The following is a 14,965-nucleotide window of genomic DNA, read 5'->3' on the forward strand; positions in this document are numbered from 1 at the left end:
ACCAGTTGCTAGTGTTGCTAATTTAAAATGGGAGGATGTATGGGCAGATCGTCCCAAATGATCTGGATTATTTATAACTGTGTTCAGTTGCTGTTAAAATCCATTGGAGGATTCAGCTCTCTGCATGTTTTGTTGTCATGCAGGAATGCTTTCATTCAGAAAGCTTACTGAACAGAAGTAATATTTTAAAATTTAATGACTAATATTAAAACAGTGATAAACTTCCATATTTATCTGGTGACTAGTATGCCACTGCATGTCATTGAGTCTTTTTATAGTAGTGTCTTTACAGAACAGCCTTCTCTACAGTCTCGTCCTCAATAATATACTTTAAAACAACTTGAGTTCATTAGGTTTATTCCAACTGATGTGCTATTAAATAAAAACATCATGCATTTGCACTCAATGAACTGCTACCAGATGACAAACATCATGAATAGCTCTTATTTAAGTCTGCCATTGAGTGTTTTGTGAATATTGTTGACTGACTGTATTAGGCCTGCACAAAATCTTAGAATTTATTGGTGTTAACATGATTCAGTTGCTCATATGGTGGTCTGCCGGTGTTCCAGGTTATTCGGATTTGAGTAGAAACAATTCGTAGCATTTCCAATGTGGCTAAAATACTGAAGCTTGGCTGTAGCGTGTAGAATTGCATGCGTGCTTCCAACCTCTACATCTGATACACAGATGTACAAATGGCTTTCGAACTTTGAAGCTTCTGTTCAGTCACATGCTTATAATTTGCAGTGCAGACACCCAGATTACCAACCTAGGATGAAGTATTTTCTTGCACGGTTTGGAATTTTTAATGAAACCTGAGGTTCTAGCAGGTCGCTAGGGAAATGTAGGACATCAGGGAATTAAAGTGTTAATAAGATGCTCATAAGATACTAATCATGGAAAACCACACGATTCCTTATTAGCTCCCTAAATCTACAAGAGTGAACATTTTGGCTGGCTTTGCTGCTTCTAAGTATATTGCTGGGTAAGCAACAGGTCTGTTGATATGGGTGATATTTTCACTGACCTTCTGAAGTTACTGCCTGACTTTATCATCCCAGTAATATAGTATATATACACAGCTGATTAAGGCATTTCACTGATCTTTTCAACCAGATTTGTATCCCAATGAAGCTTTAAATAACACTTTAGTTTCTTTCATTTATTTCAAACCGTTTTGTGCAAATTTAATTTACCTTTTTTAGTGGCTTTAATCTTGAAAAGCAATAAGCCCTGTTTTTAAACTTATATACTTAGAAGCGTATACAATTTAATTGTTGTGATCTTGATCATATCTACTGAAATTATGTTGTGATAAATATTTCAAGTTAATTTTTGTTTTAAAATGAAGAGATTATCCCGTGGGAGATGGTTATTTTCTTTCAGTCTGTTGAAGTAGATCATTTGTTCTGTATACTACTGTTGCTTATTCTAGCATCTGAGTTTTTCTCAAGTGGAAAACTTGATTAGAGAAAAATAGCACAGGATATTTTAAGATGTTATGAATTCATTGCACAATCTACCTGAGTTAATGGAACTTCAATTATGAAGAAAATATTTTTCTAAATATTTAGCGAAATACAGAAATGTATTCTATATTTTAAAAAGCATCTGATATTTTAGGATTTAAAATATTGCTTGACGTAGATAATACCAATCAGTTGGATAAAGTGCTAATTTGGAGTTTATTTGAAATTCTGAATGATGATCTTGCCTGTTGTTTGCTTTCACCATTTTTTCTCGGCTGACTTGAGATCTCTGCAATCCAATTATGTAAGTGTGGAGAAGGGACAGTAATGCAGTGACTTCAGGTCACCACATTGCTTTCTTTTGTCCCTGGAGATAAATGGGGAGATTAAAGGCTTGTGATTCTATCACCGACCTCCAGTGCTGTTTAGTATTGTGATCATGAAGCCAAAAGAGACTAATTTGACTGTATGTAGGAATACACCTTCTCTTTCTGGATACATTTGAGAACCCATTTTGAAGTGGAAATTGAATATTTGTCTCTTTGTAGGACCCAAGCTTCTATTCAAATATAAAGCATGTTAGACTTCATAAATTAATATGGCTAATGTCCATGGAGTTGGTGTGCTTTGTGCAACTTGTCATTTCAGATTATAAGATCTCAAATTCAAAAGGTTTGTTGTCTAAAATAGTGACATTTAAGATTTCATGCGACATTTAAATAAAGTGACCCGTCAAACTGACTAGCTTGTTCAGGTTAAACATAAATGGGAGTTGCCTAGTAACTCTGTGTGTAAACTATAGTCAACATTGTTTGTTGCAAATCAAAAGTTTTCCTTTGGTTAAATGTTTATGTGGAGAGTGCAACTATTATCCTTTCGGAGAAGTTGTGCGCTATATAGTGTATTCTAGAATTGCAAGTTTGAGATACCTATGAAACATTTAAAAGTGATCAAGCTTTATGTGATTGAAAAAAATAGTTCATAAGTCAGTATACTCGATCCATGATCTATACCCAGCTCTAGACTATTATTGGAAAATGTCTAGAGCAAGCCAAGTACCCAGCTCTTCCCAACTTCTCATAAAGTATTGTAGTAAGTGCTGAGTTCTTTAAAATGTAATGTTGTAACGCTTTGATTAATGTGTTTTGATATACCACTGGCACAATTTAGAGCTTCTGTGTCAGCTGATGGCCCAAACAGGTGCATGTAGGTCATTGAAAATTAGTTCCAATGTCAAAATGATTGTTGTTAGTCTCTGCTTTAGGGATGGTCAAATTCAGCTACTCTGAATGGAGACTGACTTCATCAACAGAACGACTGATTTGGAAGTCTGCATTCGGAATTCTCTATTTAGTTTGTGAAATTTCAGAAGTAATCTTGTCCTGGAAGACTAGATAGAGAAAATATATACCACTCAACATGACAGATTATTGATCACAACTACTACTGGTGATATTTCAGTTTCATAATTTAAATTAACTGTGACTTTTGAAAGGAGACACCAGTTAGGCAATACTGCTGGGGTGAATACAGTTCATAACTGAGCTGTGCCAAGGTTTGAAGTTGGTTTTTTTGAGAATTGAATAACAAACACTGCCAAATATTATGGTGTTTCATTGGAGATTCAGACCTGGCTACCATCTGGGACCCTGCTGTGGCAATCTGGAATACTGACGAAAGCTGCTGGGTCATGTGATTCCTTGACACATTGTGTATTGAGCATTGCAGCCTTCTCTGTGTATTAATATATTCCTCTTAAATGAGAAATTTAAATTGGATCACCTAATCAAGCAGCCAAACCAAGTCTGTTGAGTACGCTAATGCTTTCAACATACAATTATTTATTATAGCCACTGTGGACTAAATTAACACAATTACCATTGGACAGAATGTCTCTTGCTGTCAGTGACATGCTGGAGACTGAAGGTACAAGCTGTTGAATGACCACAATGTTTATTAATGGTATCCACATTTTGCGAAAATGTGGCTCGTGACCTACTTTAATAAGCAGGAATGTTTATTCATTGTATGAAGTAAAATTTTACTTTGATAGCTGTGAAGTTCATAGTAAAACTTTACAAATCGTGTAATCGCCTAATTCGTACATGCAACCAAGAACCAGTCAATTTCCTTTCAAAACCACTTGGATTTCTTTGCACCAGTTGTATTTGTCAGCAAATCATCTCCTAACCAGTAACCTCTGCATTTACCGGCTGCATTAAATCGAGGGAAATGCAATTAATTCTGGGTTCTAGCTGTGGGTTACTGATCTGGCAGCATCACTTTTACTGAAAGTTGAAAGATATGGTCTTGTTTGGGCCATTGGCAAAAGCATGTTGTTTCCCAGTGGCTCCCAGACCTGTACCTGACCCGCAGTGTCGCTACTTCTGGCTGATAAACATTCATGTTGCTAAAAGAGGAATTGATGTTCACAGATTCCTGCACACGTGTGATGATGCTGTACATTCCATGCGTGGTGTTTGCCATTAGAAACTGAGCCTGTGGTGAATGCTGAGAGTGTTGTCAGCTGCGATGCTTAACCTTCATGACCATTATTTGCTCTACAGCCCAGGTTTGATAGTGGTTTCAGCACCGAACATAAATAAGTGGAACCTTGATGCAAATTCATCATAAACTGTCGCTACAGGTGATACATTTACGTCATGTTTCCATTCATTTGTGGAAGTCAGTCGTGTTGCAAGTCCCATGCATGTGAAAAACTGAAGCCAGGTAATTAATCAGACTAGGAAGAAGGCTCAGTAGCTCAGGCTTCTCTGCATCTTTTTGTATTTTCCCATAGATAACTACCTATCTTTTGGGTAACCCTACAGCTAAAGACTTGACAGCTGATTTCTTTTTGGAGAATTTCGTATTGGACAGTGTTGCTGACTGTGTGTTGGTCAATTTTACTTTTATGGAATAACTTAGTAAATGTATTTGTTTTTGAACGTATTTGTTACATGTGTTACAAATCCAAATATTCTGTACCACATGTTTTCAAATAAGGGAGAAGAAAAGCAAAACAGCTTTCGAAATGTAAATTTAATTTCTAAAACCCCACAATTTGTGTAGATTCTGGGGTAGATTGACTGAATTCATACCCCCAATTTACACAGTCCTGAAGGTGTCACAGTACCTGTGATGTATAAGTTGACTTCCCAGCCTCATTTAAGTGTCTGACCATCATCGGAGGTCGTGCTTTCAGCCACTACACCCCAAAACTCTGGAACATTCTCCCTCAATCCTTCTGCTTTGCCCCCTCTATCCCCTTTATCATATCCCGCTTGAAAACCTTCCTTTTCAACCGTGCTTACGGCCACCTCTTCCCCCCCACCCCCCCCAGATCAGAGTCAGGCACTGTTAAGCGCTCTGAGACACTATCTTGCTTGGAGGGCTCTATATAAGTGCATGTTGTTGTGTCCTCTCCCGCATCAAACTTCGTGACCCCATCTCCCCCATTCTCGCCCAACTCCATTGGCTCCCTCTCCTTCAGGGGATCCAGTTCAAGATCCTGGTCCTCACCTACAAAGCCCTCTATGACCTCGCCCCACCCTACCTCTGCGACCTCCTAAACCCCTACCAACCCGCTCTCTCCCTCCGCTCAGCCAGCTCCGGCCTGCTCCACGTCCCCCGACCCACCCACCCCACCGTTGGTGGGAGAGCCTTCACGCACTCTGCCCCCAACCACTGGAATTCCATCCCCCAATCACTTTGCCTCGCCCCCTCCTTAGCCTCCTTCAAGTCCAGCCTCAAGACCCTCCTCTTCGACCATGCTATCGGCCACCCCCCTTCCCCTCCCCTCCCTTCTCCCTTCCTGACCCCAGCTCGGGTCTGAAATGCTGTACAGTGTTCAGCGCTTTGGGACGTCTTCCTTATGTGAAAGGCGCTCTACAAATGTAATCTTGTTGTTGTTGACCGAAGTTCAGGATGGAGGGAGGGTAATTTCATAGAAGAAATAAAAAGAATATAGTTTCTAGTTACTGACATCATTGGCAAAAGTTGCACCTTTGTAGAGAGAATGTATCAAAACCTAGAAAAGAGGTATGCAAATTAAAAAATAAGTTGGTTGCTAGCAATTTCAAAATAAAATGTTAAGACCATAAGATTTTGCGGGGCTAATGTTTAACTGCATTTTTTTAACCTATCAGCTTTTTTGAATTGAAGCATTTGATCATAATTTAGGGTACTTTAGTGTTTCTGTTTTCAGAAGTGAATAACATCCATGTTATGTACACAATCAAAGATGGAAATGCAGAAAGTAAGGTAGTGAAGGGAGATGTGAAGGGAGGAAACAGTGCAGTTTAACAGCAATATAGAAGCACAGTGAGGGACAACTCCCCGTGACTAATGCCTTACTGGTTGGGTAGGTGTTATATAAATTGCTTCAAATTGAAGGTGTCGAATTGGTTTCAATGGTAACATACAAAATAGGAATTTTTAAATACAATGACTACTTCGAACTTCTGACATGATTAGAAGTTTAGCGTAAGTCACATTATTGAAGAAAGTTGTTTAGTTTATTCTGGAATGCTTCAATTATGTTTCTACCAACTTTACACCTGTAGGTGGGGACAACATTTGTATAGTTGCGCAACAATCTTAGTTCGGTGCTGATTGAGCTAAGAAACAAACTACTGTATTAATGTAGAAATTTTTTTATTGGTTACTATCATCTCTTAAACTTGATGCTTCCTTGCTAATGGAATGGACCACATCTACATACAGATACCTTAACATATTCCAATCTGCATTGTTGATAACACTTGAATGCCCCCAAATATACTACACATTGGGTACAAATTGCCCAATTGGCATTGAATTGAGTTTTCAATCCACAGGATGTGGCTTTCAGATCCCAAATATGAGCAAAAGTGCTTCGATTCTGCTCACTCAAAGCCACAAAAAGTCATTTTATCTGCGATTAGGAACTTATTGTAAGGGAATGTTATGACTTTGGGCCCAGGTTTTAACATGTTGGAGTGTGTTTCATTTAACTAAATGTTTATCAGCATGTATAGGCTGCAACAATTATGGACTGGAACGTAAGAAATGCTAAACAATAAAAGACCAAATTCCATCTAGTTCGACTTCCATCTTTCCTGGCGGTTGAGTGCACATATGCCCCAAACTAGTAGCTTCACTCCATGACTGTTGTCCATGGTGTTCTGTGATCATTTGGTAGAAGATAAAATTTAAAATGGTTGTTGCCCATTCTCCCTCTCTCTTGCTCACTAAAATAGATTCATTTATTTGCTATAACTTGTGCATCATGATGTTTGTGAAGCCACAATTTTGCAGCATGTGAGCCCATGCGCAATGAAATGGCGTTCGTTATTAAATGATTAGCTGTGCTAAATAATATGAATTGCCAGAATCCCTGACCTTGGTGAGCATAGGAAATGGCAGCCACATCAACATATTTAAAAACGTGATTGAAATGTAATGTCCTTGGTACAAGCACAATGAAGCAATAATGTAAAGCACAGGACAAATTGTGGAAGGCAGTCAAATATTGTTTTTAAAAGGAAGCTGGAAAAAGAAGCATAACATCCAGTTGGATACATAGTTCGCTACTGAATCTAAGTATATAGTTTTTGGGGAATGAGAAATCTATTGGGAAAAGATAACTGATGCTTCACCAGAAATAGTTATGAAGACCAAAATTCCCATTTTGTTGAATTTGCCATTAGATTGCTATGGGATGGTTTGTGCTTGCAAATCTCATTTTGGACAATGGCTGTTTTAGGTTATTTATGATGTATTTGGTTTGATGCCCCTTTTCTATATATACGGAGTTCCATAGCGCAATGGTTGGCGCATTTGCCTCATAAGTGAGAGGACCCGGGTTCGATTCCCGGATGGGCTGAAACCGTGGACAAGTGACCTTACGCCACACACCTCCGTTTATCTAGCAGTGAGTAGGAACCCGGTTTTTAGTCGATTGGTAGATCACTTTCCAGGGATGGTAATCCCTCCACCAAAAAAATGTGGTCACTCAAACCACGACTGTGGGACACTGCTATGTACAACTGGCTGCTATGTTTCATCTACCAAATACACAGCCATTCCACTTTACAATATAATCTATGAAGTGCTTTGAGACATCTCAACGATGTGATAAAAGGTGTTATATCAAATACAAGGATTATTATTATATTGCCTGCAAGACCTCTGTAACTACACACTTTTTGCCCAGGCATGCTTTGCTCTACATCTGAATACATAATGTTGATGTCCTTGGAGTTTTTTTCCAGCAAGCATGTGAAGGACATTTTGATTATTGAAAAATATAACTTCTAAGTATAGAATCTGTGGTTCTGTTTTTCTTTTGGAAGGTTCTAACTTTAGTGTTCTATGTACTAAATCACAGTAGTAAAGTGCTAAGTAAGTACAAAATCAATGGATTCTGCTGGTACAAGTACCTTCTTCATTTACCAACAAAAAGCAGTCCTCACTTGACAGAAATAATCTTTTTCTTCTTTCAACCACTAAATTGCTGTAGGGAAGATTAGTTTGTGTAGAGCAGCACTACTGAACCTAATTGAGAGCTGTAGGCAAGTTCAAGCATATGTTAATTTTATTACTTACCATAAATCCAAACCTAAAACCAACAAACTGTTTTGCATCTTGTGTTTGGTAAAACCACAAAACCCATCTAACCATCCTTCTACAAAATTTACAATAAATTGCACAGTTGTAATTTGGTCTTGACTCTTTCACAGCTGGTTTAATGTTTTTCTTTGTGATTTCCCTCCATACTCAGGCTATGCTTTCCTGCTGTTCCAAGAGGAAAGCTCTGTGCAAGCTCTAATAGATGCATGTATTGAAGAAGATGGAAAACTATACCTGTGTGTTTCAAGCCCCACCATCAAGGATAAACCGGTAAATGGAGCTCCTGTGTGTTGCTGCTAACCATCTGTTCCCTTTGTCATTTCCTAAGTTGCTAGACTCGAATTATTCAGGTTGCTTTTTTCCGCATCCTTTGCTGTGCTCTCCCCTCCAAAACTATAATCCAAAATGTGTGCAATATCATTTCAATGATTCATTTACAAGTGGAGCTTTTATATTTAGTAGCATTGAAAGGTTGAGTTTTGGGAAGCTGTTAACAAAGGCTGAGCTGCTTGATTAAGCCTTTGTGAACAGAGCTTCCAGTGACATGAGCAAATGCAATGCAACATGGTGTTTGTTTCCTGTAGGTGATCACTGTATCAGCCTTTTTGTGCTAATCATACCCTAATCCCTGGTTTTCCAGAAAATGAAAACCAAACAGACAATGGCGCCTGATATTTAGTCTTGCACTAGCAGTTTTCAACATTATTTTGTGTCTCAGATGTTTGTAGTAAAGCAAGCCTTGTTATTTTGACTCAGAAAATGAAAACATTTTATTTTTTCTGTTTGTAGAATGAAATACAAACATGTTCTGACTGAGTAGTACAAAATGTTGTATAAACAAGCATATTAGCTTGTCATTTTAAAACTTGAACTGGCCATTGCATAGCAGTTATACGTTTTAGTTTAAAATATTCATTTTTTTAAAAAAAATCTTAAATCATTTCTAAAACTGAGCAGAACTAAATCTTGACTGTCTTTCTTTAAAGGTGCAAATTCGACCATGGAACCTAAGTGATAGTGATTTTGTGATGGATGGTTCTCAACCTCTGGACCCCAGGAAGACTATCTTTGTAGGAGGAGTTCCCAGACCTCTCCGAGCTGGTAAGTTAAGATATGCAGTAATTTCCCAATTTGATCAATGTCTGTAATGCAGAATACAAAGGGGAATTGAACAAGATTCCTGGCATGTTTGTTTGTGTGAGTGGAATTCATGTAGCTTGATGCCAATTGTGTATAGAAATCTGTTCTGTGTGTATATATATGTGTGTATATATATGTATATATATATGTATATATATGTGTATATATGTATATATATGTGTATATATGTATATATATGTATATATATATGTGTGTGGAGCAGCAGTCATAGGTATGTATGTTGCATTTCTTTTATAGTTGCTTTTAATATATATGATGTTATGAATTGGCTCTATGACTTAAATGTTTTATCTTGTAGTTGAATTGGCTATGATCATGGATCGGCTGTATGGAGGTGTTTGCTATGCTGGCATTGATACAGACCCTGAGTTAAAGTATCCAAAGGGTGCTGGCAGAGTGGCTTTCTCCAATCAGCAGAGCTACATTGCTGCTATCAGTGCTCGCTTTGTACAGCTCCAGCATGGAGACATTGATAAACGGGTAAGTGCATTATTGCTGTACAAGCTTATTCCCAGTGATGACCCAGTATGGTTAGAGTGAGACAAAACCAGAAGACGCTGGGAACACTCAGCAGGTCAGGCAGCATCTATGGAGAAAGGAAAGTGAGTCAATATTTCGGGACCCGAAACATTGACTCACTTTCCTTTCTCCATAGATGCTGTCTGACCTGCTGAGTGTTCCCAGCGACTTCGGTTTTTGTTTCAGATTTCCAGCATCTGCAGTATTTTGCGTTATGGTTAGAGTGAGATTTGTTCTCCTACAGAATATTTGACCTTTTCTATAATTAGTATCCAAATGTTATTTGGGATACATTAATAAAACTGGACTTATAAAATAGATATGGATCTGTTTTTGTATTTCTGTTTGAACAGTTTCTTTTCATGTTCAAATAGCAGTTATACTTTTTAGTTTAAAAAATCATTTGGTGTCAGCCTAAACGTGGATGTATTTAACTTTTAAAAATTGAATTTCTTTAATATGAGCGTGGAAATTGAGAATGTGGAACTATTAAGGAACAGAACTGTTTTGCCAGAGAAATGCCGTTCGATAAATTCTGTCCTTGACAGTTTAGTCGCAGCAATTTCTGTTTTGAAGCCTCCTTGTTTTGCTATTCTGAAGATCATAATCTGTCTGCTGTGGTTCATAATTTACAGCCTATGATTTTGTTTGTTTTTCATATTATAAATAATAATAATAATCCTTGCATTTGATATAGCGCTTTTCACGTCGGGAGGACGTCCCAAAGCGCTTCACAGAATATACTGTAAAGTGAATTGACTGTATATTTGTGGGCGAACGCGGCAGCCAATTGCGCACAGCAATGTCCCACAAACAGTCGTAGATTGAAAATGACCAATTTATTATTGTTTTGGGTTTTTTGGAGGGATTATTATTAGGCGTGTGGAGTAAGGAAACTTGCCCAAGGTTTCGCCCTGCCTGGAATTGAACCCAGGTGTCTTGCTTGCAAAGCAAGTGCTCTAACCACTGAGCTACAGGACTCCACTGTTCTCTTATTTCAACTAACCTAATACGAATCTCAGTCTCATCTGATTTCATGGATTCAATGTGTGTCACCTGGGATCATTTTCATTAATTTACAAAAAGAAATCTTGAGTCAAGCATGTTACCAAAAAGCTAATATTTACATAAATCTTCAGTATTTACAACTGAGCAAACACCTTAATAAAACTTCTAGATTCAGATAAAATGACTAACTTGTTAAACTGGACACCAAATAATGATGGAACATGATGGGAATTTGCACATGTCATGAGCAACAGAGAATGAGTGAATTCTGATCATCTTTCACTCAAATAAAGGAAAGCTCAAACACCTTGTCAGTGGTATGATGAGCTTACGCTATGAATCTAGTTTTATGCACAGGAGCATGTCATGTGGTGCAGACAGCGAGGTGATAATTAATTGCAGCTGCCATTTTTATTTTTACTGCAGTTAATTATCAGATTCTTTGATTCTGGGTTATGACGCGTGCCAGAGGACTTAAAAAGAAGAAATTCAGCACTTTGTTAGTATGCTAAAATTTTCAGATTTTACCCCCTTTTATATTACAGTACTGCCTGTAAATTGGATTGTATCTAGCACACTTACTGCGGAAATGTTAGGCTGAGATTGTTGCTTTCTATAAATCTGTAAGATTTGCTGGAATTGGAACAATTTCTTAATGCTACAAATAAATCTTTTTCCCCACTATACTGTTCCTGATGCTATTGATTTAATTACTGAATGAGCCAAACTAATTGCAATTCTACCCACAAATAATCATTTAAAAATATTTTGGTTCAATCAATGCTTTTTGTTTCCTATCAAATGCAAGGATTATTATTATATTTTTATGTCTTTTATCCAAATTGGAAATTTTCAAAACAAAAGATGCAGATCTTAGATAAAGGTGTGCTTTATCCTTATCTAATCTCAACGTGCTTTATCTAATCTCAATTTTGACCCAATTCACTATACATTTGTATATACTGACTCCATATTTGTTCTGTTATAATTGATTTCGAGCTGGGAGTGCATTTCGTGTGGATGACGTCTTGTATTATTTGTGAATCTATGAATTTTACCTCTTTAGTTTATCAGCCTATTCTTCCATAAATGGAAGGGCATGCATAAGAATAAAATGATTTGAAGACTGCATTTTTACCCATAACACTAAAAGTGACTAATCAAAAAGTAATTTTCGAAGAGTTTTAACAATTTCTAGACATTTCCACTCAAGTCTATTGTTTTTGATAAATCTGCATTTTAAAAAAATATTTAAAAAAATAAACACATTCAGCTTGATTGCTTCTGAGAACACATTTTTCGAAACATGGTTTCTGAGAGAGTTGACATTATCACTGTGCTCACAAATCTAATACACGAATAAAAGTAAATAGAAGCTGGCAGCATTTGTTGAACCACTAGGGTATTGAATGCCTGATCATACTGTTTTTTGAAACCCATTATAAAATCAGCTCATTTGTTTTGTGATGAGATTTGACAGCAGGATCATTGCCTTTACAATGATTCTGTGTAGCCAGCGCTTTTATTTTAAAACCAAAACAGTTTGTGGAAATAGCACTGTAATTATTGTACTATGGTGGATATGACTTCAATAAATGCTCTAGCTGTTTCTTTCACATTTGCTTCTAAGACTTGCTGCTTATTCTGATATATTGGGGCAAAATCAAGTTCTGGGTTTATTATTTTCTGAGTTGAAATTATTTCTATTGAGCTGGCGGTTATAATTTGGCTCTGTCTGTCTCTCTGTGAAAAAATCAGAGCAGTTCCTTTCGACCCTTTTCTAGCTTACATTGAATAGGCAATCAGTGCATTGCAAACAACAGGGCAAAGTATCTATCCTTTCGAAAATAAATTTTAGATATTCACTGTGTAGTCGCATTTGAAATCTCTATACATTTTAGGGAGTGAGCAGTCTTGTTCTTCACAAATTTGTTTTGAGGATTTGGAACAATAATTTTTTTAAAGAGGGGAAATGTAAATGCCCACTCTGGATCTGAAGTTATTTTCATATTCGTGTAGTCAAAAGAATATTAAAATATCTTAATTCTATTGAAATAATCTACTTATTTGGCAAATTCGTCACTAATCTTAACATGTATATATATTTTAATGTATATTTCCAATATTGCCCAAAATATTACCTGTGATTTATGGTTTCATTTTTGTGCTCTCAATCAAAGGAACATCGATAAATATGTAAAGTTAGGGTATTCAAGAATATTGAGAAAAGGCAGGTTTAAATATCTGCTATGATCGAATTTATTAACAAAACTTGCTCGCTTCACTCAAGTCTATTGAGTGAAAAAGCCTTTGCTTTTCTTTTTTTTGTTGGGCGAAAGACTATATAATAAGTTTGTTTCCTTTTCATTTCCATTAGGCTTTCAGTGTTTGCTCAATGATTTGAAGAATTGTTGATATTTCACTACTTATCACATTATCAACATTGAATCCTTTTTTAAAAAAACAAGGATGTGAGATTATTCCTTTCTTCCTTCCTAACTATTCTGGTGTCAGCAAATGCATACCATTCAGATATCTGATTTTCATCCAATTTAATAAGTATGAATATTTATTATGCAGCTTTTATTCAAATCATAAACCTTATACGGTGTCAAATGATTTTGCTGCTATGTGCCCCACTTACTCTAAGGTGACATTAGTCTTATTGTTATCCTTTATACTTAGATTGTGACCTGAATCTCTGCTTTTCTATTTTTTCAATCACCGGTTCAGCTCGCTATGCACAACGCAGCACATGTAGAGAGAATGATAAATAACAGCTGTTAGCTAAAAGACAGTAGTTAGACCTTCTGATAACAGTCCATCAGTAGAATACTGAGATTGAATTACTATGTTAATATTATTCCCAGACTTTTTTTTTAATAAAAACTGTTAGAAATCTATATTTAATACCTATGTGGTGGCGATAAGACGTAAAGGAGAAAATATGCAACATTATGTAACTTGTATTAGAACAACTTTTTCTAGACAAATACAAATAATTTAAATGTAATATTACAGTACACAGTATTGTGTATTGGACAGTGATCTGCAATATTGCTGAAATAATGATGTACTTCTTGCCCTCCCCCTATTATATAAACTTCTGCTGCACACAAACATAGCAATATAGAACTTTTACATTTGCCTGCCTAGACTATTGTATACATAGCAAGCTTCTATTCTATCATGACCTATTTAGTTTCAATCAAAGGTTAATCTATTGTGAATTGTAATATATAGCAATGGGGCCTCATTTCTACTACAAAACTTAAATATAATTGAGTTATTTGGTTCCATGAGTGTGCATTTTTTAAAACCTTTTCTCCATTTGTTCCTATGAAAACAATTATTATTCAGTGGGGGATGGGAGAGAGTTGAAGGATGAGGACGATTAGTGTTCATAGTGCTCCGATTGGTGTACATAGGTTAATGCAGTTAGTTTGTCAAATTTATTATTACTTGGAATTATGATTTTGAGCAGAAGACACTGTAACAAAAAATCATAGCTGTAAAATGTAATGCTGGACAACTGATCACTTGATGTAGATGTGTATACCAAATGTAATGCATAAAATTATCAACAGGCTTGGAGAAAAGTGCAAATTGCTGACGTGGGTTGCTAAGCAAATGCTATTTTCATGTAGCTGCTTTTATTTGTAGGGCATCTGCTCTCCATTCTTGAACAATAGGTCTCCATTTATAAGTACAGTCAGAATATGTAGTAATAGTCAGATTGCTTAAATTGTTTTCATTTGCATATAAACAAGAAAAATGCACATATCACGACTAATTGGATTTTCCGTGGTTATATTTGATCTTGCCAACATTGAAGGGTAATGGGCATAGCTATAAGGTGCTCAGTAAAATGCTTTCTCTTTCTTCTCCAGCAAGCAGCTAATCTTTCATTACCTTAAGCAGAATGAAAAGAATCTTTGAGAAATCTCTGTCACATCTAAAAAGCATCTATTGATAAAGTAAATCTTATTGTTACATAACACATTTGTATAAATATAATAAAGCAAGTGAAATCCTCTGTCCTTTCACCCCTTCCCCTCTCCCCACCTGAAACACCTGATAAAGTTCTGTATGAAAGGTGGGTGAGTAAACCTGCTCTGTCTTAATTTGAAGGACAGTGATGCTGGATTAAATGTAGAGTAATTACAATGAAGAGCCAGGTGTAATTAGCAAAT

At 36.5% G+C, this 14,965-nt stretch overlaps 1 protein-coding gene across 3 annotated transcripts in view; it reads left to right on the forward strand.

Moving 5' to 3' along the window:
- cpeb3 (cytoplasmic polyadenylation element binding protein 3) overlaps positions 1-14,965 on the forward strand; it is a 51,594-nt gene that overhangs the window by 30,885 nt on the left and 5,744 nt on the right. For all 3 annotated transcript variants that reach the window (XM_007896500.2, XM_042336612.1, XM_042336613.1), the window contains 3 exons: positions 8,236-8,354; positions 9,071-9,185; positions 9,544-9,725. In XM_007896500.2, coding sequence (XP_007894691.2) covers positions 8,236-8,354; positions 9,071-9,185; positions 9,544-9,725 — 416 coding nt within the window. The remainder of the gene's footprint in view (positions 1-8,235; positions 8,355-9,070; positions 9,186-9,543; positions 9,726-14,965) is intronic.

The sequence above is a fragment of the Callorhinchus milii genome, unplaced genomic scaffold (assembly GCF_018977255.1).
Source record: "Callorhinchus milii isolate IMCB2004 unplaced genomic scaffold, IMCB_Cmil_1.0 Scaffold7, whole genome shotgun sequence".
Lineage (NCBI taxonomy): Eukaryota > Metazoa > Chordata > Chondrichthyes > Chimaeriformes > Callorhinchidae > Callorhinchus > Callorhinchus milii.